General features: G+C 35.4%; 1 protein-coding gene across 2 annotated transcripts in view; it reads right to left on the reverse strand.

Annotated features, from left to right (window-relative positions):
* Positions 1-3,158: 3,158 nt before the first annotated feature.
* Positions 3,159-27,160, reverse strand: part of SLC25A21 (solute carrier family 25 member 21) — a 232,047-nt gene continuing 208,045 nt past the window's right edge. For both annotated transcript variants that reach the window (XM_077180463.1, XM_054635672.2), the window contains 7 exons: positions 24,909-24,975; positions 18,579-18,638; positions 16,073-16,180; positions 11,894-12,058; positions 6,741-6,922; positions 5,870-5,922; positions 3,159-3,304 (listed from right to left, as the gene is read on the reverse strand). In XM_077180463.1, coding sequence (XP_077036578.1) covers positions 3,225-3,304; positions 5,870-5,922; positions 6,741-6,922; positions 11,894-12,058; positions 16,073-16,180; positions 18,579-18,638; positions 24,909-24,975 — 715 coding nt within the window. In that variant the 3' untranslated portion in view covers positions 3,159-3,224. The remainder of the gene's footprint in view (positions 3,305-5,869; positions 5,923-6,740; positions 6,923-11,893; positions 12,059-16,072; positions 16,181-18,578; positions 18,639-24,908; positions 24,976-27,160) is intronic.

The following is a 27,160-nucleotide window of genomic DNA, read 5'->3' on the forward strand; positions in this document are numbered from 1 at the left end:
ACTAAAGTTAAAGTGCACACAAGTGCATTTCCACTCTGCCACACTGTTAGTGACATGATGGATGTTGTTCTGCCTTTATGCTGTTATAGCTGAAGTAAGATGAGCCTTAACAACATGAAAAAGAAATAATAATTTAATTTAATACTAGACAAGCTCTTTACTAAAGACAAAATGGGTAAAAAAGATAAGAAAAAGCTCATAAATAGATAAGTGATTAAGTTGGCAAGAGGATTTTATCTTTCAACTTAGTTGTTCTACTGGATTACAGAATTATTGAGTGAGTCTACCTATTGTTTTCCATAGAACTCAAACAAGGGGCACCAAAGGGAAAAGAAAACAAAAAACTAAGGAAGAGAAGCTTTTCAAAGCACAGTTTTTTTGAGCTTCAAGACTTTGCAAGCCTGTAACAAAGTGTGCCTGTGTTTAAACTTTTCCAAATTTTCTTGAGTAACATGAGGTCATTTCTGGAGTAAGAGTTGTCTTTCCTGACATTCCAATGAGGAATTAGTGTGTTTTGGGAGACAGACAGATCCTTAGCTTGTATCAGTTATTTTCATTATCCTCAGCTAAACCAGGATAATTTATAAAACAAGGACAGGACATGATGTTAATTATTCCTCCCATGGGATACACCATCATAAACCATTTTTGTTTTGTGTTTGTTTAGGTACAGCTCTCCATGCATCTGCCTGCTGTACATGATTCCTTACCTCTGATTGGGAAGTCAGTGGGGCTGCGTGCAGAAAATGTTGCTCAGAGTGAGCAACAGTGCCTGACCTTGGCTCTTGGTGAACTGCCTGTCATGGAGTTTTTTGGTGTGAAGTTTCCCTTTTTTTTTTTTTTTTAATGTAAACCTACTATGTCGAATACTCCTTTGCCCAAGGACTATTTCACTGCTTATACTAACGGGTAAACTGAAAACTGCAATATGTTCACTTATCACACAACTCTAAGCCATTTCACATGAAATTAAAAAGAAAAAGGGAATTGTTTCCTAAAAAATAATAAATAAGGGTTAACTGCTGCTGTCAGGTACCTGGGTGTAAATCTGGAGTGAACCCACTGAGGTGAATGGGTACCTTTGGGAAATATTCTGTATATGTGGGTGCAGAATTAATTTTTTTAATCTGAAAAGTCTACACTTCATTTCCAGAGTGTTAAATGTTTCCAAAGAAATAAGTGAAGCCCAATAGTACTCTCTTCAACTCAACCGTGTTTGCATGGTCCCAGTTCAGAAGATCTTTGGTGTAAAACTGAATTCCAGCCCATATTACACAAGGAGTAATGGGGCATTGGGCTGGCACATTCATAGGTTTGTTTTCCCATACCATGCTGTTTTCTGTTTTTGAATGTTTCTCCTTTTATCCAAGATCAGGCTGAGCTATGAACTGAAAAAAATCATGTTGGAAAGGATGTTAAACCAAAGGCTATATATGTATATAAAGTATGTTTAAAGCATTTTATTTTTATATTTTGAATGCTCTAAATTAATAAAAGACAAATTATAAAGCATTTTGCTTTAGTTTTTGAAATTATCTTAGTATTGTCTTCTCTTTGGCCAAATACTGATAATAAAATGCTGTAACAAGGAACACTTTCCTTAAAACCATAAACTTTAACAGAGCTAATTTTATTGATTTTTAGCTATGAAATAGCATAGGTATGAAAAACCACCATTGCCAAATTCAGACAAAAGAGAGGCTTATTGAGCATGTTAATACAGGCATCCTTGAAAGTGCTGAAAACACATTTCTATTTTTAGCTTTTTGTTGCTTTTCCAATGCATTAAAAACTCTTGTGAGATGAGACTTCACATGTGAACTGCCGTTTTCAGGTAACAACACAGAAAGGTGCTTCTTTAGGATTGCCAAGGAAAAGGGTTGTCCCTCCTTCAGAGAAAGAACATTATTGCCAACAGAGTGAATGTAGTATGGGGGAGATACTGAAACTTTGCAAGATATATGCTTGTTTGATATCAAACCAAGTTTGATAATGAAGACACTTTTATATTTTATATATCTATATATTTTATATATTTTAAGAGAATGATGTGTGATTTTTAATTATTTAAGGAGTTTTTAAAGAGAAAATGTAGAATGGCACACCTGCATGAACAAAAACTATGTCTTGAGTCAGCATAACAGAATTTACTGTATTTCACAGAGTTGGAATGCCTAGTAAGAATGCAAGTACATCCTGGAATATTTATATTTACAGTGACTGGGAAAAGGAAAAATTTTAGCTTCAGAGCAACATTTTTTTATCTACAGAAAGGTGCATTTCTTCGAGGTGTATGGCTAGCAACATAAAACTGCAGATAGGCTACCTTGTTTCACCATTCCATGGTGGAAATGAAAGGCTAAAGGGCAGTCAGGGTGCACTGAGCATTTTTATCACAGGACAGCTCTTTTGGGATAGTATGTCAAAGTGAAGAAAAAATTTGCAGTAGAGTGTCATATACCTAAAATGATTTCTTTCTGTTAATTTATTTACTCATGGGATTCTATGAATCCCATGTTGGTTCGTCTTTTTATGCAACTTGATGCATTCTAATTACTTTCAGTATCTTTGATCTGAATGAGATTTATATAATATATATGGCTTAGAACAAGTAGGATATTTAGCAGTATGCATGTTTTTAAGGTTGTGGCTACTTGTGCTGTTCTTTTCTATCCAAACTCCAAAGAACTTGAAAAGCTCTTATATGAATGCTGAAATCATACTGGGCTGAATTGAAACTGGACCCAAGACTGATTGAAAAGTTGCAGAGTATGGATCATTTTCTTAACGTGGAGTAAATGGAGCTGTCAGTTTACATTAGCTTAGTATCTGCCCCCCCCAGGATTATTCCTTTTTTTCCTTTAAAATACCCTGATAGTTTCTATTTTGCCATTTCAGCTGAAACTTTTTAAGAAGTATGCATAGGATGATTCTGTGTCGACAAAATTTCAGTTTGTCCTTTGAAAACTCAGTCTTAAGTCTGCTTTATATTTTCTCTTGGTCCAGTAAAACAATTACAAATGTCAAGGGCTATTTAATTATGCACTTACAGAAAAACATGTACTTAAATGTTTTCTTGGATCAGGACCTAGAGACCATATTTGTTTGGAATTGTATTAACATCAGTGCAATCTGAGAGTATTCAACACCATAAAGGATAAGAATCACTTTGGCTTTATTATAGGGTACTTTAGAATGCACGCAATTTTAAAGAGTATGTTTTTTCAGAAATGCTCCTTGTGATTAACTGTGTCCTGGAGCCATGCATAAACATATTCATAAACCAAAAGCATCACTGCACCACCTGGAAGAAAAGATATAATTTTACTACATAGAAAATCCAGTATTTGCAAGATATTATAGAGCACTTCTAGTGTAACATAAACAAGAATATGGCAAAGCCTTATTTACAAAATGGATAAGTCTATTTCCTGAGTTCACTAAAAATTCACCAATTCATAAACCATACCAGTTTTACTTAATATTAGATCATAAAGTTTATGTAAATAGCTTGTATATTAAAGAAAATTCACTCTCAGTGTGATTTTTCCTAATACTTTCTCAAGATTAATGCTTTGCTTTGTTCTTCTAAAAGTGACACTTTTAGTCTGAATATATGTATATTTGTGTGCCTGTTTAAAAAGATTTGGCCATGAAAGAGCAACTTGACTGGTGGAATGGCAAAAATTCATCTTCAGGATGATAAAAACATTTCCAGGTAAGAGTCAAGAGAGGTTTTTACCTGTTTTTTCACCATGTCTAAAGCAGAAAATCATGGTGTGGAAGTGAGTATAATCTTTCCTGGCTACAAATCCACAGGCAAAGTTTTGATCTAATGAAATGGCATTATTTGCTAGAATTGGTAACAGTATAAAATCCCAGCTTGAAAGCTGGGATTTTTATATAAATAAATAAAGATATTTATTTTATACATAAAATATCTTTACTGTTAGTGAAGACAGACTGTATTTTATACATAAAATATCTTTACTGTTAGTGAAGACAGACTGTAACTGGGCTGTATTACTATGTGAGATAAAGAAAGAGAACATTTCAGAAGGTATATATATATATATATATATATATATATATATATATATAACTAAACAGATAGAGAAGCTTCTAGATGGAGAACTGGATAAAGGGAACCAGGCTGCATGATTAAAAATATATTATTTGTGGGTTCCAGCACTGGGGCATAAATATGATCTTGCCTTTGCCTGTTGGTTCAGTTGGTGGCTTGGAGTGGCACCTCTAACAAATGAAGCTTCTGCTGAACTGGGCTCTCCTTTCTAGGGATAGGCTAAGACAACCAGGCACACAGAATTACTACATGAATTTCTCCATATCATTTGTCCTAAGGAATCATCACCAGACTTGAAACTCTCTATGAAAAGGAACTCACAGAGAGCTAGACAGAGCAGATGTTTGCAAAAGGCTTTGACCAACAAACAAATCATAGACAAAATGTCTAAGATGTGATTTGAACTCAAATCAAGGCTGATTCCAAATCTCATACTGTGTGATCTATTTGTGTATCTCTTTTCCTGTAAACACTCACATGCTGGAAGAAGGAATTACCTTCCCAGTCATAATAAAGACTGTATTATTGTTTCATCAGAAAGTTAAACCTATATGTTAGTTAGCCAATATAACTACAGAAGTATTTAGAATGAAGTTCACATGTAACTGACTTGCTGGATGTGGGCCAGAATGCATAGTCATTTGTGAGATGGAAAACTTTATTCCAAAATCTGCTGTGCTAAGAGGTACTGGGAAAGCTAAACACGGCCTTCTCTTTGTCTTGGATGTAATCTAGTATCTTTGGAGTGTGAGGGAAAAGGCTTTTAGCTCCAGAGCTCCTTGTTTCTCCTCCCCACCTTCCTCGTCCTGCACAATAACCAGGCATGGTCTAGTACTTAGCCAGATGGATTGGATATGCAAACATTTACACACAAACCTAATGCCTCCTTTATACTGCAGAACAGGCTCTGTACCTACTTGCTTTACCTATGTGTGTTCTTGCATATTAAACAACCAGCTTGAACAACTGGAAATGCAATTTAATGGGAATGGGATACTGCTCAAATTGGGCTTCTGCTCTTTTTGACGCAGACTGCCTTTGTGGGCTGACAAAGTCTGAGGGCCCAGTGCTTTGCTTTCATGATTAATCAAAACCAGTCAGGAAAAAAAAAAAACTCTAAAAGCCAAGGAAGATACAGCTTTCAACCACCGTGCTCCCACATTTGGAGTAACAATTACTAAGAAGGGGTCAAGCAACAACCCCAGTTTTAAGATGTCCTTGTCCTCTTAGTTTCCCAGGGCCATACAAGTCTCTTCCCAGCTCTGCTATCAGCTTTTTAGTGTCTGCCCCCATAGTGCATGAGAGAAGAAAGTAACTGGAATTTGATATGCTTGGGCTGTGCCTTGACTAGTTGAGTGCATTTTATGGCAAGACTCTAACCTGCATTTTAGGCTGACTTCACATAGGTATGGAATAGTGTTAATGGACTCAAAATCTCACATAAGAAGGAATAGGAAACTTAAAGAAACATCCAAAAGCTTTACAGTTCTGTGATTTGCATGTGCTTTGGTTTGTTCATAAATAAAACAGTTGCACAAACCAGCATTTACTTGAACCTGCAATTCTCTGATGTATACGTGTAAATTATTCTTTTCAGACACATATTTAGCCAAATCCATCTGTGATACTACTAGATGATGCTATTTTAAAAAGAAACCATTCAAACTGACGGATATTTTGATTCATTTATTTGACTGATACTTACTACATTTTCTCAAGAAACTGTAAAAATGGGAAGAGAAAGCCAGAACAAAAGCAAAATAGAAATGACAGAAGGAAAATTACCTGGACCGAGCCTCATGATCTTGGGAAGCAAGCCTTTGTACAGAGCCAGAAATCTGTAGCAGAAGAATAACAAACAAAACATTTCAAACAATATTCTTTCTCTAAAAGAAGAACGGAATTGTAGCATATGTTTGTTAAAATGCTGGCAAAGCACTTAGAGGCAATTATTTGAAATTACACATGTTCAATAGCAGGCTGTATCTGGATTTTAACATTTTACAGAGGCAGATCAGATGAAGAGAAAAAGTTAATCAATGTTCAGTCACAAAAGCAATGTTGTAAGCCTAGCCAATCAGAAATATGACTTTAATCAGTGAGATGGGTTTACTTTCAAGACAAGTCTGTTAACAACAGCTGCATATAGAGACAAAATGACTGATATAATTGAATATCAAAGCCACAACTCAGTCACCACTTGAGAAATATTTTTAAAAGTTGGAAAATGTTATTACCAAAAGGATCTGTCCCCAGTTTAATTATTTCAGCAATAATTTTAAAGGTACAGAGGCCTGCATTATTAAAATTAAATTAAATTGAGAAATAGTCTGTTTTCTGTTCATATTTTCCTTTTGCAAAATGAAGAATGGAAAAATTTACATATGAGATATATGAAGCATTTACTTGGGGAACATAAATTTTGACAATGTAATAATAATTTTGTAAGTCACTTGTAGAAGTTCATATGTAGTAGGAAGATATATCCTTGTAATGCTAAAATAAATTTTCAAAATGCTACATTGGGTTCTTTTGATATGTGAATTCAGGATGGTTTAATGGTCCTCATCAAATCTGAAATACAACAACGTGGTTTTATGGACCCATACAAACTAAAACAGAGGTCAGGACATTTATTAAAATAAGAATGTTTTACCCTTCCTCTTTATAGACTGTTGCCATAGTTTTAAAACAGGTTCTGTACTTGATCTCTCCAGGAACTGGCTGTGGTCCTTGAATCCTACTTTTTGCAACATCAAAAGGAATGTTAATAATTGAGGCTATTGTTCCTGAGACTAGCCCAATTCCAAATTTCCTCAAAAACTCCAAATTTGGATCCTGCAAAAAAAAAAAAAAAAAAAAAAAGGAAAGAAAGAATAAAAAGGGAAATGGGAAGACCTGTGCAGGTTAAGCACTATAAAGTAATAAGCATTTAATCAGAAAACTCACACAACACACTCGTGTTATTTTAGCGGAACACATTAGGATTTCCTATGCTGGAACTTGTTTTCTTGACAATCCTATTGGCTATGTTTTTACACATGGTCTAAATTGCTGAAGTACACATTTCCTCACACAGGATTTATAAACACAGTTCATAAAGAAAGACTGGTATGGCATATGGGGATGATTTGTATAATTGGGCTTCACAATGTACTTAGTATTACTGTATCAAAACAGGAGAAATCCAAGCACACTATTAGCTAATTGGCCAGAATATTTTACAAATGACAGCAACTTCCACCATGAAGCCTACTAAAACACTCATTTGTGTGTTGGACCCCCAAATGCTAAATTAAATAAAGACTAATCTCAGTCTGCTGCCATTCCCCTCCAGGTTTTTTACATTTATTTTCACATGTAGCTGATCCACTGTACTGAGAAGTGCTAGCTTCCTGTTATTAACAATCCAACTCGGCACAACGGCAAGAGAGCCTCCACGTTCTGCGCATTATAAACGGTGGTAATTCACTCAGCTAATTGGCTGAAGAATTTACAACAGATTGTTTCTGAACCCTACTATATGCACACGGTAAAAGTTAGAAGTAGGTTAGAAGTGCATCTAAAAACTTTGCTCACTCGCAGTTCACAGTTCAACTGGGTTTTATTTGATCTTTTAGAAAGACCTCCTACTTTGGCATTTCTATGACATCAAAGAACCCAGAGTTTATCTGGGAGTCAAAGTCCCTTGAAGCAGGTTTAATCCTATTTCTCTAAGTAGTGGAAGTCACAGGCAAGCGTGTTCCAGAACATTTCCTATACACATAATTTGGTTTTGCAATTGGTTTTTAACAGAAGGACACTTTTTTGCTACATCAGATTCTTTGTATGCAGCTTACTTCTGTCATGAAGGTGCTTTAATTATAGAAAATCATTATTAAAATAGCAAATGATCTTGCTGTGTTATAACATCGGCACAATGTTAAAATAAGACAGTTTTTTTTTTCCTAAACCTGTATGGTTTTAAATGAAACAGAAACCAAGAAAGAAGTTTTTGTTTCCAGATTAGTGATAAGAAAAATAAATTAAAACTTCCATAATATACATTGATGAAGTCCATACAGGTGTTAAGAAAGAAATGTCAAATAAACAGAGCTCTTTATTATGTGCAGAAAAACTCCCACCTTGATTTCACAAAACATGAAACATACTGATAACAACTTAAAAATTAGAATTGCTTGTGGTACAAGAATTGTAGCCCTTTTTTAGCAAAGATCTTAGCAAAAATTCTTTTCATTCTGTACATACAGTGGTTTAAATGCAAATAGAATAAAGCCAATATTTCTGGTATCTAGAGAAGAAGAGAAGACCCCTTTTGCCCATTTACAAAACTGGACTCTAACCAAATGTACCATAATCAACACCAGCTTTGCTACAACTTGATTTTTTTTAATCATAAACCTCATGGGAAAGGTTTTCCTATGAAATTCGTCACTGTAATATCTGGGTAATTTCATTAGTATAAAGATTCAATATAAATAGGGGTGTCATTTTTTTTTTCTGAAAGCCAAGCTCAGTGGCTCTGAGGTTATTCCACTACGCCTTCTGATCCAGGCTTCTCCTAAATCACCTTGGCTTGCTATTTCTTCAAGTCCATTGCACCTCATCTGCTTTTCACTCTATTCCTACACAGAATTTCTATGTTGGCATGGATCCAAAAGCTACTAAAATAAAACTATTGTCTGCTATTTTACTAACCCACCAAGCTGAACAGCCCATTTGGGTTTCCCATCTCTTCTTTGCCTCTGGAAGTTCAGAGCCCCTTTCTCTTACAAGACAATGCACTGCTCAGCACCCCTGGTCTGATGCTGTAGCCCTTGTAATAGGAGGCACATCTGCAGTGGCTGGGGCTGGCAGTGCCCAACTTGAAATGAGTCCTGCAGTTGGCCACATTTCAAAGGGGGCTTTAAACAGGTGTAGGAAATTTCATACTGTTGAGAAATGTGGCAGCCACTTGGAGGTGGTAGTGAGCAAAGGTTTTAATGAAACTAATGTTTAAAAGAAAATCTAATTATGATAAAAAATTGCAAAGCTGCTGGACACCTATGAAATGCGCTATAAAAGTAGATGTCATCTGAAAAATAATTTCATTGCTAGGGCAGAGGCATAGCTGCCAATTCTCTATGGTTGGTACATTAGTGGCCACTGAAAAATCTGGCTTATTCCATTTTCAGAAAACAGAGGACAGGGTTGGCTGTAAATGATCTGTTTAGCAGAATAGACTGAATATATGAGAAATTATTAATTGTGGACATTTACAACCCACACATGTCATTGATATCATTTGACCACTCAACCTACAAGATTTACTGTTTTTGGCAAAATAGGCAGCAAACATCACTAACTAGGATGCAAATTTAATGCACAGTTTAGCTGACAGCTAAAAGGCTCATTCAGAGATTTTAATATATTTTTCCACTTATGTTACAGATAGTGGACAGCAAATAGTCAAAATTATTTCACAAGTGTAGTATTCTAATTTCACAATTTTTATATATTATAATTTTTATATATTTGCCAATATTACAAGACTGGCTTTAAGACTTTATTTTCTGGCAAAATATACAAAGTTAACAAACTAGATTTTGTAATGAAATCAAGTCTGTGAGAAATCTAGACAAAGTAACAACTGTTAAGTATTTTTCAGACTAACTGCAAACCAGCTTCTACCAAATTCCTTGTAAAGGTTTGATATCTCTAAGCCTCTAGTACCTGCCTACTGACAGAAGAGATTTGTTACAGGTCATAAATTATTGTCAAATACTTCCATTTAGCAGTGACTGAAGTGAAATTCAATGCATGTAAGTACCTGAGACATAATGTTGGCTAGCACCAGCCAGATGAAGCTTGATCTATGTCTTCTTAAATTCAGGGTAAGTTTTGCATTGCTTCAATGGAAGTTTGATCTGAATTATTGGCAATATATCTCTGTACAGACTGTCTATGGCATTGACACTGGCTGGTCTGGGGAGTGCTCTTAGCTTTATTAGCACTGTAGAATGCTGTCACCATTCAAAACAGACTGGCTGCCTGAAGCCAGCCCATCAGGAAGGGTTCCTTGCCTTCACTGGCTCCTAAGCCACACCCAGGCACTGTTCTGGCTGGCCAGGGCCAAAGCTGTGCCAGGGAATGTTTAACAGCACAGGCAGCTGAGTTTCAGCATTGCCACTCCATTTACCAGCACAGATGTAGCCACTGTGCAAGCCACCATGTAAGGCACTGTGCAGTGGTTAAGCATCAGGCAAACCCCACTTTTTTTGCAGTTAATCCCACACTGATTAAATTGCCTTTTCATTTTGCTAATATTTGAGGACAGCTGGGTCACTGGCTGACATTGAAGTAATTTCCCTTTTGTTTTCTACATATATTTAAACCCATGTTGTAGATGTTAAGATTTTTCTGCATCATACAAAATCTGTATAAAGTACCAATTTCCTTTAGATCATAAAGCTCTGGATCTTTCTAATAATGAAATACTTGTTTCCTATTTTTTAAAATCTGAAAGGTTAGGAAAGCATGCTTATGCCATGTTTACTGTTCAACATGCTTACTGTTCAATTCCTATGCAAGAACATCTCCCATGATTCCCACAGAAGCTACACACTAGTCTCTGTCCTTACCTGCATATTTTCCTGAATTTTCTGCATAGTGATTATAATTTTTTAATCTTCTGATCAACACAAAAGTGTTTACTCCTATCTTAGTAACAAGCTGTTCCTGCGCCTTGAGTCTTAGAATGTGTGACTAAAGTGCACTGTAAAATATGCTTAGATACACTGTAAGAAACTTGTAGAAACTTGTGGGTCAGCTGCTCTTGAACAATTCAATTTACTGTAATAATCTGCAAATAAGAAGTGGAGGTTTTCTCCATTTACACAACGCTGCCAACAAAAATACCAGGCTACTCAGAAGTGCAGAAAAAAAAGAGGTGTTACTTCATATGGGAATAGAAAATGATCCCTTTTGATGTGAATTGCACCTTCTTACATGTATATCACTGCATATTACACCTGTGACTGTTTAACTGTCATCATCTAAAAATCACATTAGTAAAAACAGACTTCAATAAGTAGCATACTGGAATCATTAATAAACCATTAGTTGTTTCTCACACAGTCATTTCAAAAGTTGCTGATATTACCACGTTTTCTTTTGTAAAATTTCCTTTTGTTGTAAAGGGAATATTTGCTTCCTTTGTTATTTAAAGTAATATAGGACTATCAAAACTTCTTTAAGTGAAATTACAGCTATAATGATTTTTTCCTTAATTATAAATGATATAAAGTCCCTGTGCATGACCCTTTACATCCTCTTTTGGACTGTCTCTTTCCCATAAGGATGAAACTTCCCTGTCATCCTTCAATACTAGGTTGAACTCTCTGAGTAAATAGGTCCTGTGCCTGGCCAAAATAACCTAAATCCTGCAGCTCTGCAAGCTTAGCCCCTATGTGAGTACTGACAGAATTTCTAGAAACTGATTTTTCTCTTCTAGGCCGGTTTTCCACAAAAAAATTGCATACATACCCAACATGTCTGTATCTCATTTGCTGCCTTTTTGCACTGCTACCATGCTATAAAGGGGAATTCATAAAAATGATCATTCAAATATGACTACACTCAGCTTTGCTTAAAAAGTGAGAAGATTGAGTCCTTAATTTGCTTCCATTAAAACGATATGGATTTCTGCAAAACAGAGCTAGGTTAGTCAGTGTTGATCACTAAATACCACAGCTTTGCACAGAAAAATAGTGTGAATAAAAATGTCAAACTTCTTATCCGATTGTCTATTGCATTGTATGAAGAACTTACTTTATTGACTGGAAGAATGTTTTTCACATTGAAGTAGAATCCAAAGTAAACCATGTTAAAAACTCCGTGACGGCCCAGTGTTGCAGTGAGGCCTTTGTTGAGTCCTTGGAAGCCCAGACCACCGGTTTTAATGATCTGCTGAGCTTGAACAAAGCTAGATGGTTGCTACACAAGTTAAGCAAAGGAAGGAAGAGATCATCTTTACAAAAAGAAAACAATAAACATAGCATAATTTCCATGCTGTTGACAAACACAGTGTTGCCTATTCTTATAATTTTATATTAAGTATCACCGTATTTGTTATTTTCCCGTTCCTGTGACCAATAAAAAACAAAACTTTAATTAAAAAAAGATTCCTCATTTTTCTGATTGCAGAATAAGATGTAAGCAGGACTTGAGTACTGTAAAAGAGTAGTACTGTAACAGATTTTCATTTCACAAAAGACAAAAAGGAAGAAACTGTCTCATATCAGACAGAATCTGCCTGACTACATGCACCTTTGAACTTTTTTTGAATATACCATGATATTCAGAATTAGCTATTCCCCTTCTGAATATTTTACATTTTTAGCAGCTTTATAGAAACATTAGTTCCAAAAAGTTGGTGAATAGAGTTTGGCTTTCTCCAAAGTAGAAAGCCAAAAAAAGCCATAAAGCCATAAAGCTCTGGGTAACCAAATCTATAATTAGAAAGGCAAAACATGACTTCCACTAGGAGGTTCAAACATGAAAATATAGAAGAATTTTGACTACACCACTGTGAATACCACTAATTTCAATATACTTATTTGTTTAACAGCTTTCCATTTCAATATACCACTGTGGTAGATCCACAGCATCAGCCAAATGATGTTACTATATCTGACACAGCATATTACCAATTATTTAGGTGACTGATGAGTTTAATCTTTAATACAAAGTTTCATTTTGGTTTTTTTTTTCATATTTTGCAACTAATATTATCCTGCTAATGTTCTGCATATATTTTACTGGAATTTACTTTTCTATCTGCTCCCAAGAATTCAAGTCAGAATCTATTCTAAAACGGAAATGCAAAACATGGGTACTAGCAATGACATCCTTTTTTGTGCTCCAAGAATGGACCTTAGATCTTTAAGAAATAATACTGCAACCTTCAATATTAAGGTATCCCCTGGTATCCCTTGTCTTGAGTATGGACTTACTCCTGCCTTAGAGGTGAAGCCTCTCACTTGCTGAACACCTGAGATGGGATTAATAAGCCCAAATATAGACATCTGCAATGTCTACACCTGACTTCCCTTTTCAGTCCTATAGTAACAAAGAGGACTCTCTTTGGCAGCACTTCCCTTCTACCAAAGGAGGTGTCATCATGTCAACTGATCAAGCCATAGAAGGTTTGCGGTTCATCATTGATGATGGAAGGACCTTAGACAGAGGAATTTATTGTACAAACATCTGGAGTTAATGCACCTCACATAGCTGTTGATTCTTACTTAATATAGACCTATGCAGTGGAATCTGGAGTCAGATTCTTCTCATCATAAAGCAGATAAGTGTATTTGTTTAATTAATCATAACTCGTATGTCAGGTGAGAAGACTTTAATCATCACACCAGCTTCTATAGCCAGTGAGTTATCCAAGGCTACAGGGAAAGGGAAAAAAAAAAGGAAAACCAAACAGCATGGTGTTGGGCTTCTTGCAGTCTACTTTAACAAAAAGCCACCATTATTCTTACCCACAGCAATCCACATTACAAAAGGGCTGATACGTGATTTGTAGTGGCCTTCCTCTTTAAATCTCTCAACCCTGGAAAGATGATCTGCTACCACAGAACAATTCAGCTGTCACTGCAGGGTGTGAATATTTGCTTTGGGGGTGTGCTGGAGTCTGGGTGTGAGTGTATGTGCTCATGCTCTTCCTTGTTCCTTTTAAACAAGATATATTTATTATTTCTATACAATAGTCAAAGAAATATGTGAATTGCATTAGGTTTCATCATGTAGTATGAAAGCTCCACAATGGGATAGGTACACACTTTACTTAAACCTTTTAGAAAAACAGTGCATGGTAATGCCTTGTGCTGTATAATATAACCTCTGGACATGCTTCTTCCAATGGGCTTGAGTTTACATGCTTTATTGTGGAATGTTCTTTAACATTTTCTTAATGAGAACTTGATGTCAAGGTATTAAATCACTGGAACTTTTTCTATTTTACAGCAAATTTTGAAGTTCTAACACTTTGGAAAGATATATTAAAAATTAACATGTCCGTGATAGAACAATCTTCGTGATTTAAGAACTTAATTTTGCTTGGATTTTTTTCCCTAGAGCAAGTAGTTAATATTTTCAATGTAAACTAGGTTTCTAGTAGGGTCCAAATACCATTCTGTCACAATTTTATTTGTATGATAATATACTATTACTTGGATTTTGTGAAATTTTGCATTTAAATTAAATTAGAGAATATTCACCTGAACAAAAACAACTCAGAATGCTTTTGGACAGCTACAGTTTGATTATTGTATCATTCTGAAGGTCAGCAAGGAAGGGGTGCTGCAATGAAAGAAAATAATTGGCTAAAATATACAAACTAAACCACCCCAGACTTTGGGGTGGTTTATAAATTTTGCAGTAGAGAAAAAATTAAAATGTATGAAGTGAAAGGATACATTGGTCTTTTTCAACTTTACAAGGAATAGTTTGTTCAAAATATAATGGTGGTTTGTGTATACTTAAAAGCTTTTTTTAAGCTAGGATAATTACATCTTCACAACTGTGAAACAGAAAGATCCAGAATATCTGTTCACTACTGCTGGAGGAATAATAGTTAATAACTTTTATCACATCATCTTCTTGAGAGACAGATCCTCTCACACATTGCTTTTTCCTACTTTCAGTCTCTCTTCTTCCAGGATCCTAAACTCCTGCTCTGCATTATTTATCTGTTCAGCGGCTTTGCTGCCCAAGTTTAAAAAATGTCTAGACTGGAGACTTGCAGCAAATAAACATGTCTTTCATATGCATTGAGAATTGAACAGGAGTATACCAAACATTTTAAAATTTATTCTGGAAGAAAGTGCTTTTCTGGATGAGTTATGGAGTAGGTACCAGTTACTCTATGACATGTAGAAATCAGTAGCTGTATTTTTCCAGAGTGTACCTGAGGAGCTTGGCCCCAACAGATTATGTAAATGGCCAGGTCATAAATCTCTTTACTGTGCAGCCCCCAAAACTGTTCAATTTGTGCAGATGAGTGCTACAAGGCATGCAAGTATTAAATCAGTCAAAACTTAATAGTAGAATATGCAAAAATCATGTCCCACCAGGGATTCAGCTAACCTTTTCATGTGAATGCTTAATGTGATTTGGCACTTCTAACATGGTGCAGCTGATTCCTCAAAAGATTTTGAAAAAGATGGTTTGACAATTGTTATTTTTCATAAATGAATAAAGGAAAAAGGAACTTCATTACTGCCTTCCTTCCCTTTATCCTGGAACATGTTCTGCATTAAAATTAATAGAACCAATGCATTCCTGAGAACACTTGATTTTCATGAATCACTGTTTTCCAGTTTAATATTTTCCCCCTTTCAGCAGTACCCAGAATTGTGGCCAATGTTTTGTGCAATTACTCCTTTGGACAGAACAATATTTGAATAACAAAACTCTGAAGTTGGGCAAGAATTTAAATTATCAATGTACTTGTTATATAACAATTTTCCAGTTTGTGCTAATAAAAGTGAAGTCTTGTAAGTAATTTCATCCAAGAAACATTGCATAAAGTACAGCAGCTGGACTCTGTCTAGGGCACAGGCTGTGGTGTTTTATGCTAACCTCCAGGGCTCACTTGAAATCTGGAGCTTGCTGGGCTAAGTGTGCTGTGTCCAAGGGGCTCAGGTTTGTACTCCTGGATTGCAATTCCTCACAGTGCTGGGTTGCTGGCTGCTCAGGAGGAGTGAAGGTGCATTTCAGGCACAGAATATTTACAGGGGAGGTGCTGATGCCTCTGACAATACTGCAGGCATCTCTGCATACCTGAGGGCAGTGGCTATTGGGTCTCTTCCATTTCTGTTGAGCTTGTGGGGAAATCATTTGCATCCACCAATATAATACAGACATTCTGCTCTAAATATGAACCTCAAAATGCAATATGCTAAATAAAATAGAAAAAGGAGAAGGAAGCAGTTTTCCTACCTCTGTGAAAGCATTCTGATTGGTCTGTAAGGTAACCTTCACTACTTCAAATGGGTTAACCACAACTGCCTCTGTCAACCCAGATCCCAAGCCAGCAATTGCAAATGCCTAGGAAAGTTCAAATGAAAATTGAGTATTAAGGAGTAATACTTCCTCTACATCAGATTGTGAAACTGAGGGATACAATGCAAACTGTAAGACTACAGTAATGCAGCAGTATTCTATTGCTAAACAACTTTAGCCCTTGATAGATGTTGACAGTTCATGAAGACAATATGACAATAGCCATAAACCATATTCCAAAACAATCAAAACAAAATATTGTAGCACTTCATGTCCATGTATTCTCTTTTCAGCTGGAAGGGAAAATATGGTACCAAATTATTGCGCAAACATGGAAAAAGTGGCAAAAGAATGTCCTCATGTTATCTTTGGGTGGACTCTGAATAATAACACAAATATAAGTGTAGTTATGCAGCACTGGAAAAAATAAAATCCCTGAACTGAGCATTAAGGACATAACACTAACATATTAACTTAAAAATACATGTAAAAAACTAAAATAGTTCAGTACTTAAGCAAATTGCACAAGTAGGAATGTTCACCTAGTAGTTAAAAATCCTAGAAAGGTTGAAATGGGAATGAGTGGCACATGGGGAAATGTCAGCATTCATTGCAAGGATGAATTAACTCCATTTACTTAGAAGCTGGTGGCATTTCAGCCATAGACATGGAAATATTCACTGCTTTGCTTTCCATCATGGCAGAACATTTAAAGATTTTTTTTAACAAAAAATAGTATTAAAATATTTAGGTCAAATGAGAAAATTCAGAGAGGTTAAGTTTAATGATCACTTTACACATTTATTGCCTTCACTTAACATCCCCAAACTCTCTAGGTGCTGAAAAAAAGTCTCAGGAACAAAATACATAATAATGAATCCATTTGCTGAAATTCAAAGAAACAATAGTAAGGGAAAAAACAATAGTGAGAAAAACTTACTTAATGCAGAAGGATTTGAGCAGGGACTCCTGAGAGCTCAAGAAAGACAGGAATGAAAAGTTAGAGGGGTAGTGGCAAACACCAGTCTTACTGCCTTTGGAGAAGATTGTGTTACCAACAAATTGATTTTTCCAGTAAGATGGGAACATTTCATCATCAACCATGAGATGGAAACCAGTAGGAAGATGGTGCTAATGTATACACCTGTCTTTTAATAATAAATATTGCCTTGATATGAGGTCTGTTGAGGTACATAGAAACATTCTGCCTGGCTTAGACCAGAACCCCCCTTAGTCTTCTTTTTCCATCACTACCTTAGGACCAAAAATACCTCTATAATAATAGTACTGCACCAAAAATATGAGGGATTTCTGATTTTTCTAAGCATTGCTGTATCTGTTCTATGAATCACAACAGTTTTTGGGCAGCCTGTAAACATGCAAACCCCCCCCACCCAAAAAAAGGTGCTGGGGTACCATAGAACCTTCAACTCTGTTCTTTCCACTTGCTAGAGAACAAGTATCAGTCTCTCTATATACACCTAGGGATGACAACTGATGAAAAATACCAGATAAAATAGGAGAGACTGCAAACAGCTATAGGGTCAGTGGAATGACTAAGAGGAAGTGGAGACTTGCTTTAACCTGGTTAATAGAATTCCGTGACCTTTCACTCACTGCAATTAAAGGGAGATGTAACTGGAAGCAATACTCTTTTAAAGAGACTTGAAATTGCCAAAACCTTTATAGCACAGCCTTAAAAAGATCAATTGTTTCCTAAAGTTGTGAAGTCATCATCGTGAAAAATAGATATTTACTATGATTTACGTTCTTACACCACAAGGAGCAGTAGCTCTTATAAAAAGTATTTTAGTCCTAATGCACAATGGCAGAATTAAGATCTACACATGAGAATGCAGATTACACATGCAAGCTGCATCTTTGCATTAAAACATTTCTGTGTATATGTATGACCTGCATTTTGTTTTTAAACCAAGGAAGTAGCAAAGGACTTCAAAGGAAGTAGCAATTTCTTATCAATAATTGTTTCTTTTATAAAGTTTTTAAAATAAGACTGAGATCTCTATTTTTGCTATAGGTGTACTGTGCCTTGGAGAATAGCACTGTGAGGTTGAAGTCTTAAACTATACACAATGACATGAATAAATAAATATTGATAATGTTCAACTTTTTTTGTTATTTCATAAGAATTAAGAATGACAAGCTTATACATTCTCTTCCATGGTGCTGTTGTTATCCATGTTCATGAATGTTAAGATGTTGTAGGGAATTATTTTGAGGACATTTGATATAAAACATAATTTATCAATGTTGATATATTCTTATCAATATTTTTTTATCAAGGGACAGGTCTGTTTTAAAAAACTCTGGATTGAGCTGGACCCTTTAATTTTGGGCTTCTTCTGTGGGAGGAAGCAGATGAGACAGACTGTTCAGCAGACACATATTATATCAGAACACAAAGTTCTGTATCCATACATACCAGCCCTGGTTGCAATGATGCATATCCCAGAAGCTTCTTGTATTGTTCAAAGGTAAAAAACTGTGAATAGAAGATAGATTGAAATTGAATTGAAAAAAATTATTAGTTACTTATACAAATTAGTAAAAAGCAGACTACAATGGAGTTTAACTACCTCATATCCTGAGCAGCTGCACACAGTTCTGCAAAATAAACGTAAGCCACTTTTATTTCACACTTTCTGTAGCTGTGTTAGATGTGCAAGAGTAGACAATCAGGCTTCAGAACTGATTTTATTAGTGTGTCATGCATAACAGCAGCATAAATGCAATTCAAGTAGTGCTTCATCTAAGAGTTCACTTACATCATTTAGGACCAATTTAAATTCATAAAATTTTCCTCTGGCATTAACTTTTATATACTAATGTAAATGTAGTAGCAGATATTACAGTTTTACCAAGAAATCACCCCCACATTCTTAATGTAATGTGATGCAATCACTTTTGCATTTCTCAAGCACTAGTCTGCTTCTCATCAAAGAGATATAATTGTGTATTTTGAAGATGGAAAGTCTGCCATTTTCATAATCTTCTACTGTCAACAGGTACGTTTTTTTTCCTGTTCTCTCTTTACAAATAAATCTTTCAGTCAATTGTCTTCTTTCAAACAGTGGCACTTCAAAGTTCTGAGCATCTGCAATCCTTTAGAGGATGTCTCGAAAGCTGTGCTCATGCGTGTTTGAATCTCAGGAAAAAAGTAAAATCAGCTTCACCTGCACCAACATGGTGAAAGGCATTTGCAAAGGCTCACTTTGCAACCTACCATGTCTTGACACCCAAACCCATTAGTTTTAAGAATTACTTCTGTGAATTCTTATAAAAATCAAAGCATAATAAATGAATGGATTTGTTCTTCCAAGAAGAAGGTTTAGAATAGCTCTGACTGCACTGAAGCCAGGAGGAAGCTTCCTGTTGGCACAGACAAACAGACTTTTGCTGTCTGGCTCCTTGTCTGTGGACACGAAGTCTAAGATACATGGGTCAAGATATACTCTAGAGAAAGAGTATATGTGACATTTTACAAATTATTGGGAAGGTGCCCTCTGAAATACAGCACACAATCTAGGTTACTATTTAAAAACCAACTCAGATTACATCATATTCAAAACAGGGCAACCAGGAGCATTAAGGAGAAGTTAGAGATTGCTTTAAGAACGAAGACTGAAGGAGAATGACTGCTTTCCTTGTTTAGTTTAGCAAAAGAGTTGCTGCAAGAGAATGTAACACAAGGAAAATAAGTAACATAAAGAAACTAGGTGTAAGAACAAAATATAAATAGAATGTGACTAGAGAGCTGATGAAGCTTTCTAGCAACTAAAAGAATCTTGAAACAGTCTTCCAAGAAGAGAAATGGGGGAAAAATCTTTATGTTGTGAACGGGAGAGTTTGATAAGTTTATGAAGGAGATTACAGAACAAACCCCATAGTGTCTTAAATTCATATTCTGCAAACATTTTACTGAAGTCACTGGAAAAGCAGTCTAGTTGCTATCACAAAAGACAGATCTGAGTGCAGTGAAAATGATCCTCTAGCATGAGGGTGGCAGAAATTGTGGGCTAAAAAGAGTAGGTATTTGAACTCTAGGTAACACCAAAAACATTGGAGGTGTTATTCCACATAGTTTTCACACATGGAACAACACAAGGTCCCTAACCACAGCTTGCTATTTGTGAGTCCTGTAATCTGTCTAAGAAACATTCACATCTTTGCATGCAAAATAAAGTAGCTGTTACACAGCATGTCTGGCATGATGGGAATGAAGAACAAAAACCTGTCCCAGTTGCACCAATACTGCATCAGTGCAGGTTCATATGTCCTAGTACAAGAGCTGTCACATCCCAGTCTAGCAAAAGTAAATAGCCAGAACTTTTAACTCTCCTGTCTGCTTTCCAGTGTTGGCCTGTGACATGTGATTAGTTCAGAGCAAACTGGTTCAAATGAAGATGGGATCCTTGGAATGTTGGTGAATTCTGTGACCACAGAGGGGACTAAAATCCCTCCGCACAGCATCTGCTGACGCATGAGACAACCAAACTGTCTCACCATGAGAGGAAGGCAATGAGCAATGAGGCCAATGGAGATGTGGGAATCATAAGAAACATAAGGGAATAGAGTGTTTAAGACAAGTGAGAAAGACTGTGTGGCCTGTGCAGGGTCTCAGCTAAAGAAGACAAGCTCTGTCCCTCACGGTTCAGTACTACAGACCTATCAGAACAAAGCAGCTATTCCATAAACCACGTGTACAGGAACATAAGTAATAAGCACCACATTTTCATTTGAACTTGTTTAGAACCTTGTCCTATGGCAAAGTCAATAAAATTTTTCAATCAAGACCTGCTTCAAATGAAAAGTCACTAGAATCATACCAAAACCATCTGAGAATTGGGTGTAAATGTGTTAATAATGCCACTGTCTTAAAGCAAGAGCGGATATGTATACATAAGCAAAATTGGGTTGTTAAATTCTGGAAACTGATGGGCTGGTACTCTGGTTACTGGACAGATATTTTTTTATATCCTCAGCTGGGATTATTATATCATTTTGCAGAAAAGGTCCTAGAACTGGGATCCAGATTTTGACTACCTTCCAAAGAGTGTAAAGATTGAACATTAACCTTGCAAGCATCTTGCAAATATGTTTAAAATGTTTGCATTGGCCTTGACAATAATCAAAAAGATAGAAGTGTTACTTAAACTCCAGCTCTATCTTTTTGAAGGTATAATAGAGGTCTACCAAAGTGGGAGGGTAAGCTGCTTAACTGAACTAAATTAATTTCTTATTGTGATAAAATTTGCTTTATTCTCTCTCCAGCATCTTTCTAGTCATTGTTACCCTCTTAACCTTTAATGGAATTTCTGGTATTCCTTAATGTTTTCCATAGTGTTACAGATCTGTAAAATAGTTGTAATAAATGCAGAATTACATTACCCAGCAATTTTTTTGGTCTTTAAAATGTTACTTTAAAATCAATAGCTTCCTAGAGCCATAAATAAAATAACTACTTAATAGTAACTATGCTTTAAATAATTTTTAAAAGAAAAAATCACTAGCAATAAAATTTAATATAAATGTTGCTGGGTGTACTAGAGTGGCTAGTATACATACAATTTTTCAAAAAAGAATGATTTCATACTGTGTCATATGACTTTATATGCATCCACCTAAAATGTTTTTTAAAACACAGCATAATTTGTCTTTTCCTCTACAGTTGCATTAAGTTAATCGCTTTGTGCAAAAAAATTTCTCAGAATAAGCGTATTTAAAACATGCTTTTGTGTATATAGTAACCAATATTGTCCATCTGGCAAAGATATACTTTAATTGAAGTTACACAGAAAATAGCCAAAGTACTTACCAGATGTCTCAATAATGCTAAGATAAAAATATATGCTTGAAACAAGATGTCTGGGAACACATGAGCAATATAAATTTGCCCCAAAAGTTCATCTGTTAACCATTGTATTGGCACCATCATTTCTTTCCTCCAAGTTCAATCTAACAGAAAGTTATAAACTCTGACTTTTCATCTTCCAGAAATACCAGCTTTCTTTTTAGAAAGGAAATAAAAAGAGAGAAAAAAAGAAATAGTAAGACAGACTTGGGAACATAGTTGACTAAAAATGAAGCTTTATCTTCAACACTTCAGTGAAAAACTGGGGCTAAATAACTTCATTTTAATAGCTTTATTTTTACTTGCAAAAATACACACCAGATAAATAGAATATTCCAGTAGCACAAGTACATTTCTTCTTAGTACAAAATCTCCCTTGTCTATTCTCTACTCACTTTTATGACACTATAACTAGAAGCTTTCAAAAAACTTCATTACAAACATAAAAAGAAGCTACTGGAACCTAGAAAATGCCTCTTTTCCTTTTGTGCTTTCTCAAATCTCAGAATCATTGGTCTGAATGTAGTCTTCCTCTAAATCTCACTAGTCATTTAGGCAGTCAGGAAGGGACAGCATGAGGCTTGCTTCAATGAGGAAAATTATTAGAAGAATAAAGGTTGGAGGGTGGGCCAAAGAAAGCAATGATTTTTCCTTTGGGGTCATAGCCAAATAAGGTTAGTGGAAATTTGAGATAGGTTGGATTCTCTTCAGGTCAAAGCGTGGGTACAAATTCCACTATGGATGTTAAAAATTGTACTGGCCTATGACATCTCACATTGAACTGTTCCATTATACAGGTTCTTACATTATTGTTCAGCCCTGTTCTCTCACTGAATTCTTCTAATGTAAAATACAGCTGATGTCTCAAAAAAGTTATCCTGATGTCCTTGGAGCAGCAGCAAATTTAAAGGAATATTGTAAATAATAAAAGAATTCAACTATTAAATTAAAACCCTCTCAGGTTTAACATTTAAGCTTGATTCTCATGTTTGCAGAAAACTCAGCTCTCACATAAATGTCCAAAAACTAGGTAGAGAGCATCCCACAAAGAGAGGACAAGTAAGACAATAAAGAAGCCAGGAGCTCTTGATGTAAAAGAGTTTGAGAGAACTGAGTCTGTTTAGCCTGGAGACAAGAAAACTAAGGTGATTTAAGTTCTGTTTTCCACCATTCAAATTTTATACAGAAAAGTCAGACTTTCTCAGAGGCTGGCAACAGAAGCATGAGAGACAACACACAAATGTTGAAACAGGAGGATTTGGAGTGGATATAAGGGAAAATTCTTCACAGTAAAAGAATTAAGGACTGGAGGATGAGCACAGGGAGGCTGCAGTCTCCATTCTTTAAGATTTCAGAACTCAACTAGACAAGCATCTGAACATCCTGATGTAACCATGAAGTCAGCTCTGCTTTGATCAGAGATCCTTCCCAGCTGAAAATCTTTTTATGATTCTACAATTATATTGAATATCATGGGGTTTAAGCAAATTTAATAAATTTGAGTAAAGGAAAGTGATTTGAAGTTTATGAATGACTGAAAATGGTAGGAGAAATCAAATGGGTTAGTATTTTAACTAACACATGCTGGAATCTAAAAAGCACAGTCAGATTTACTTTATCCTGTTTCAAATGAAATTAAACAGAGAGACAGAGGAAGCATCACAGTATGAAGAAAATGAATTATTAGGAATCTTCTAAATATTATCCATCTATTCTTCACTGCCACTTTGCAGTGGGACTGCAAATAGGACTTTAGTTTTCCTGGTTTAATTAAATAATTTTGAGATAAGTGACATATGTCACTTGTATCTAAAATGCCAGTGCAAACAAGAAGATGACATTACCAGAACTCCTTTAGGATTCTGTTACAAGGTCACATCCTGTCACTTTATACAAATATTATTCCTCTGTAAAGGAATTGGAATGTGAATGATTAATTGCAGACTAAGGACCAGAATCATATGCAGCCTTTTTAGAAAGAAACAACAAAAAGAAAGAAAGGAAAATCAAGACATTCTGTATAATAACTGCTTTTAGACACATTTGTTGCAACTATGGAAACTTCAAAGTCCTGAAGTAAAAGACTAAGAAACATTTGCTCTTAACACAATGGCTGCTTTGATAGATTTATAACTTTAGAATGATGCGCTTAATAACTAGGTTTTAATTAAAAAGGTTGAATGGCTCAACTGAAAAAATTGATGAATTGAAGTATTTAGCTTAGGAATGTTACTAAAATCCTGTTCTAAAAATCAAAATAAAGGATAATAAAAGAAAATCAGATCAGCATTTGACAGAAAATACACTTTGATAGGCTGGCCTCTATAACTGTAAGAGAGCTGGAGTAAAATGTTTTGCACAATGAGGAGTTGTATCCATTACGATCTCCAATCTCTTAAAAAGATAGAGTATTGAGCAGAGTGCTCTTTGGAGCACAAAAAAACTCTGGGCAGCACTTCAAACCTACAAAATAAGTACTTATTAGTGGCTTCTTTAATGGCTTCTTGCGTTAATTTATTAAGCTGTTAGTTGTTTTGCAAGTTGCTAGGCATTTTCAGTAAAACAAAATATGTAAACCAGAGGCACTTATGAGGCTAAAATATAACTTAAACATTTTATTAATTCTGACAATATAAAATAATTGCAACCTTTTTTTTCAGTAACATTTGATACACAGGTCAAAATTAGCTTAATGTTTACGAGCCTTATCCTACACTTCTTCATCAAGGACAGTTTTTATTGTGCTATCAACAGGAAACTTTCCTCCTAGTAAAAATCAGAGGATTAATATGCCAAATAAGTTTAAGATTCTAATCTCAGTCAGTGGGGGAGAAATAAAATGTTTTACAGCTGCCACTGTCCCTAGTTATACTTTTAAAGGAGGAAGCATGGGGTTTTTACCTTCACTGCCCTTTTAGGTGTCTCAGCCAAAATGGGAGGAAGTATTCCTTTGTAGAAGCCAAGTAATCTATTGAAGAAAAAAAAAAGAAATTATTTTCATATGGATAAAAAATATATGAATACCATACTGCCAATTCTATTTTCACTTTTGAGTAAAGCAATTAAACTTTCAGCATTTCCAGGCATATAGACAAATAATGATACTCTATGCTTACTTGCTAAACAACTAATGTACTACCAACTATATCATGTGCTGGTGAGATGATATAAAGAAATCAGCAATAAATATGTAAAAATTCAATCAACTTTTTTCTGAAATACAAGAAATTCTATTTAAAAAGTGAGGAACATTTTTGACAATGAAAAAGAAGTATTATTTCATTGTTTTAATTTGCTTACCACAGCAATGTTTACATCAGAAATTTAAGTCACAAAATCACAAAATATAGGATTGTAAAAAACTGTGACTTCAGCAAGTTGTGTACAAAAACACTTCTTTCTCATCTTCAGATGCTAGCTGAGACATATTTTGCAGTTTAGTTTTAAACATGTCTCAAAATGTATTAAGTTTTTTTCTTTTAGCAACTTAGTTTTAACCCAAGTTACCCATTCAGAGATCCATGACAGAATGTATGTATTTCATCTGGGAAAAAACATTTGGGCAGTATCTTGTCGCTGAATGTGTGTATCTATATCTCTTATCTATCTATGTACAGCCTGCTGCATGCCAGCACACATGGCATTTTCAGGCAGCCTGAGCTCTGCTTATAAGGCCAGTGTAGATACACAATGCTGGGTCTTGGGAATGCTTTAATTGACAAGCAGTTTTCAAAATCCCCATGTGGGGTAGAAATAGACACAGTGCTTGTCTGCTAGGTCTGCACACTAACCTGGATAGTGCATGGTGAGAGTTCAGAAAGGAATTTAATGGAATCACCAAGAAGAATCATAGAATGATCACCACCTCCAGGGATGGTGACTCCACCACCTTTCTGGGCAAACTATTCCAATGTCTGACCACCTTAACAATGAAAAAAAAAAGCTTTTCAATATCTAATTTGTGTTGTTCCTGCCTTAGCTTAAGGTCATAAGTTACCTTGTTAGCCAACAAGAATATATCCTCCAATTTGTCCATCTTCAGAATGTATACACATTTATTCAGGACTGTAAGAGGATTCTGTCTACACACAAAAAAAAATTACCTAAAGTAAAGCATTTGTGTTTTTAAAAATGTTGAAAGGTGGTGATGTCAGAATGTGATGATTCATCTTTCTAAAGCAGCCTCATATTTGAAATATTTTTGCAGAGTGTGTAAGAGACATGACATCAATAGATTCTCCTACAGTTGATCTCTACATGTCAAAAGAAAACAATAAATTCATATTCCCCATGTGAATTTAAAATACTACAAATGCTATACCATTTTGCCCATCCTTCTTCAAACACTTCTCTGGAGTTCTCTGCTTGGGCTTCTCCAACATAAATAAAGTAATTTAGGCCTTGTAATATGCTCTGGGTTGGGCATATCCTTACTCTGAAGAAAGCAATGTTTGAACTCCAGTCCACAACAAAAGGACACTTTGAGCATTTAACATAATGATGGTTTCATGACAAACTACTGAAAAGTAGGAGATTAAGGAATTCAGTTGTCATCAGATGTTTAAATTTTCCCAAAGTCTTACTTCCCAAACATAAACATACAAATATACCTTTATGTATCTATTAATATAGATATGGATATACCTACAGATACCTATAGATATGGCTATAACAATATAAATATAATGGATCCATAGAATCATACAACATAGAAACATAGAATGGTTTGGTTGGAAGGGACTTTAAAAATAATTTAGCTCCAACCTGCCTGCCATAAGCAGGGAATCTTCCACTAGACCAGGTTACTCTGAGCCCCATCCAGCCTGGTCTTGGTCTTATTCTTGGTCTCTATTCTTAGTGCTGGGCCCATTTTAGTCTTTAATGGTTCATACATATGCAGAGCATATTGCTGATTCAGTAAGCAATTTAAATGTGAAATGCCTTAAAAAAGGTGATTTATACATTTTAATGTGAGTTCAAACTGAAACTGAGGTCCAAGTAGGATCAGCTACAAGAGCACAGATCCCTGTAAACACTTTCTTCCTTTCAGCTCAGTCTAAACCCCTGCAAGCATATCTACAACAGGCATCCCGCTTGCAATTTCTACTCCTCCACATGATTGGAATTGGAGAGTTAATGTCTGCCAGTGCTTT

This window comes from Agelaius phoeniceus, chromosome 6, assembly GCF_051311805.1.
Source record: "Agelaius phoeniceus isolate bAgePho1 chromosome 6, bAgePho1.hap1, whole genome shotgun sequence".
NCBI lineage: Eukaryota > Metazoa > Chordata > Aves > Passeriformes > Icteridae > Agelaius > Agelaius phoeniceus.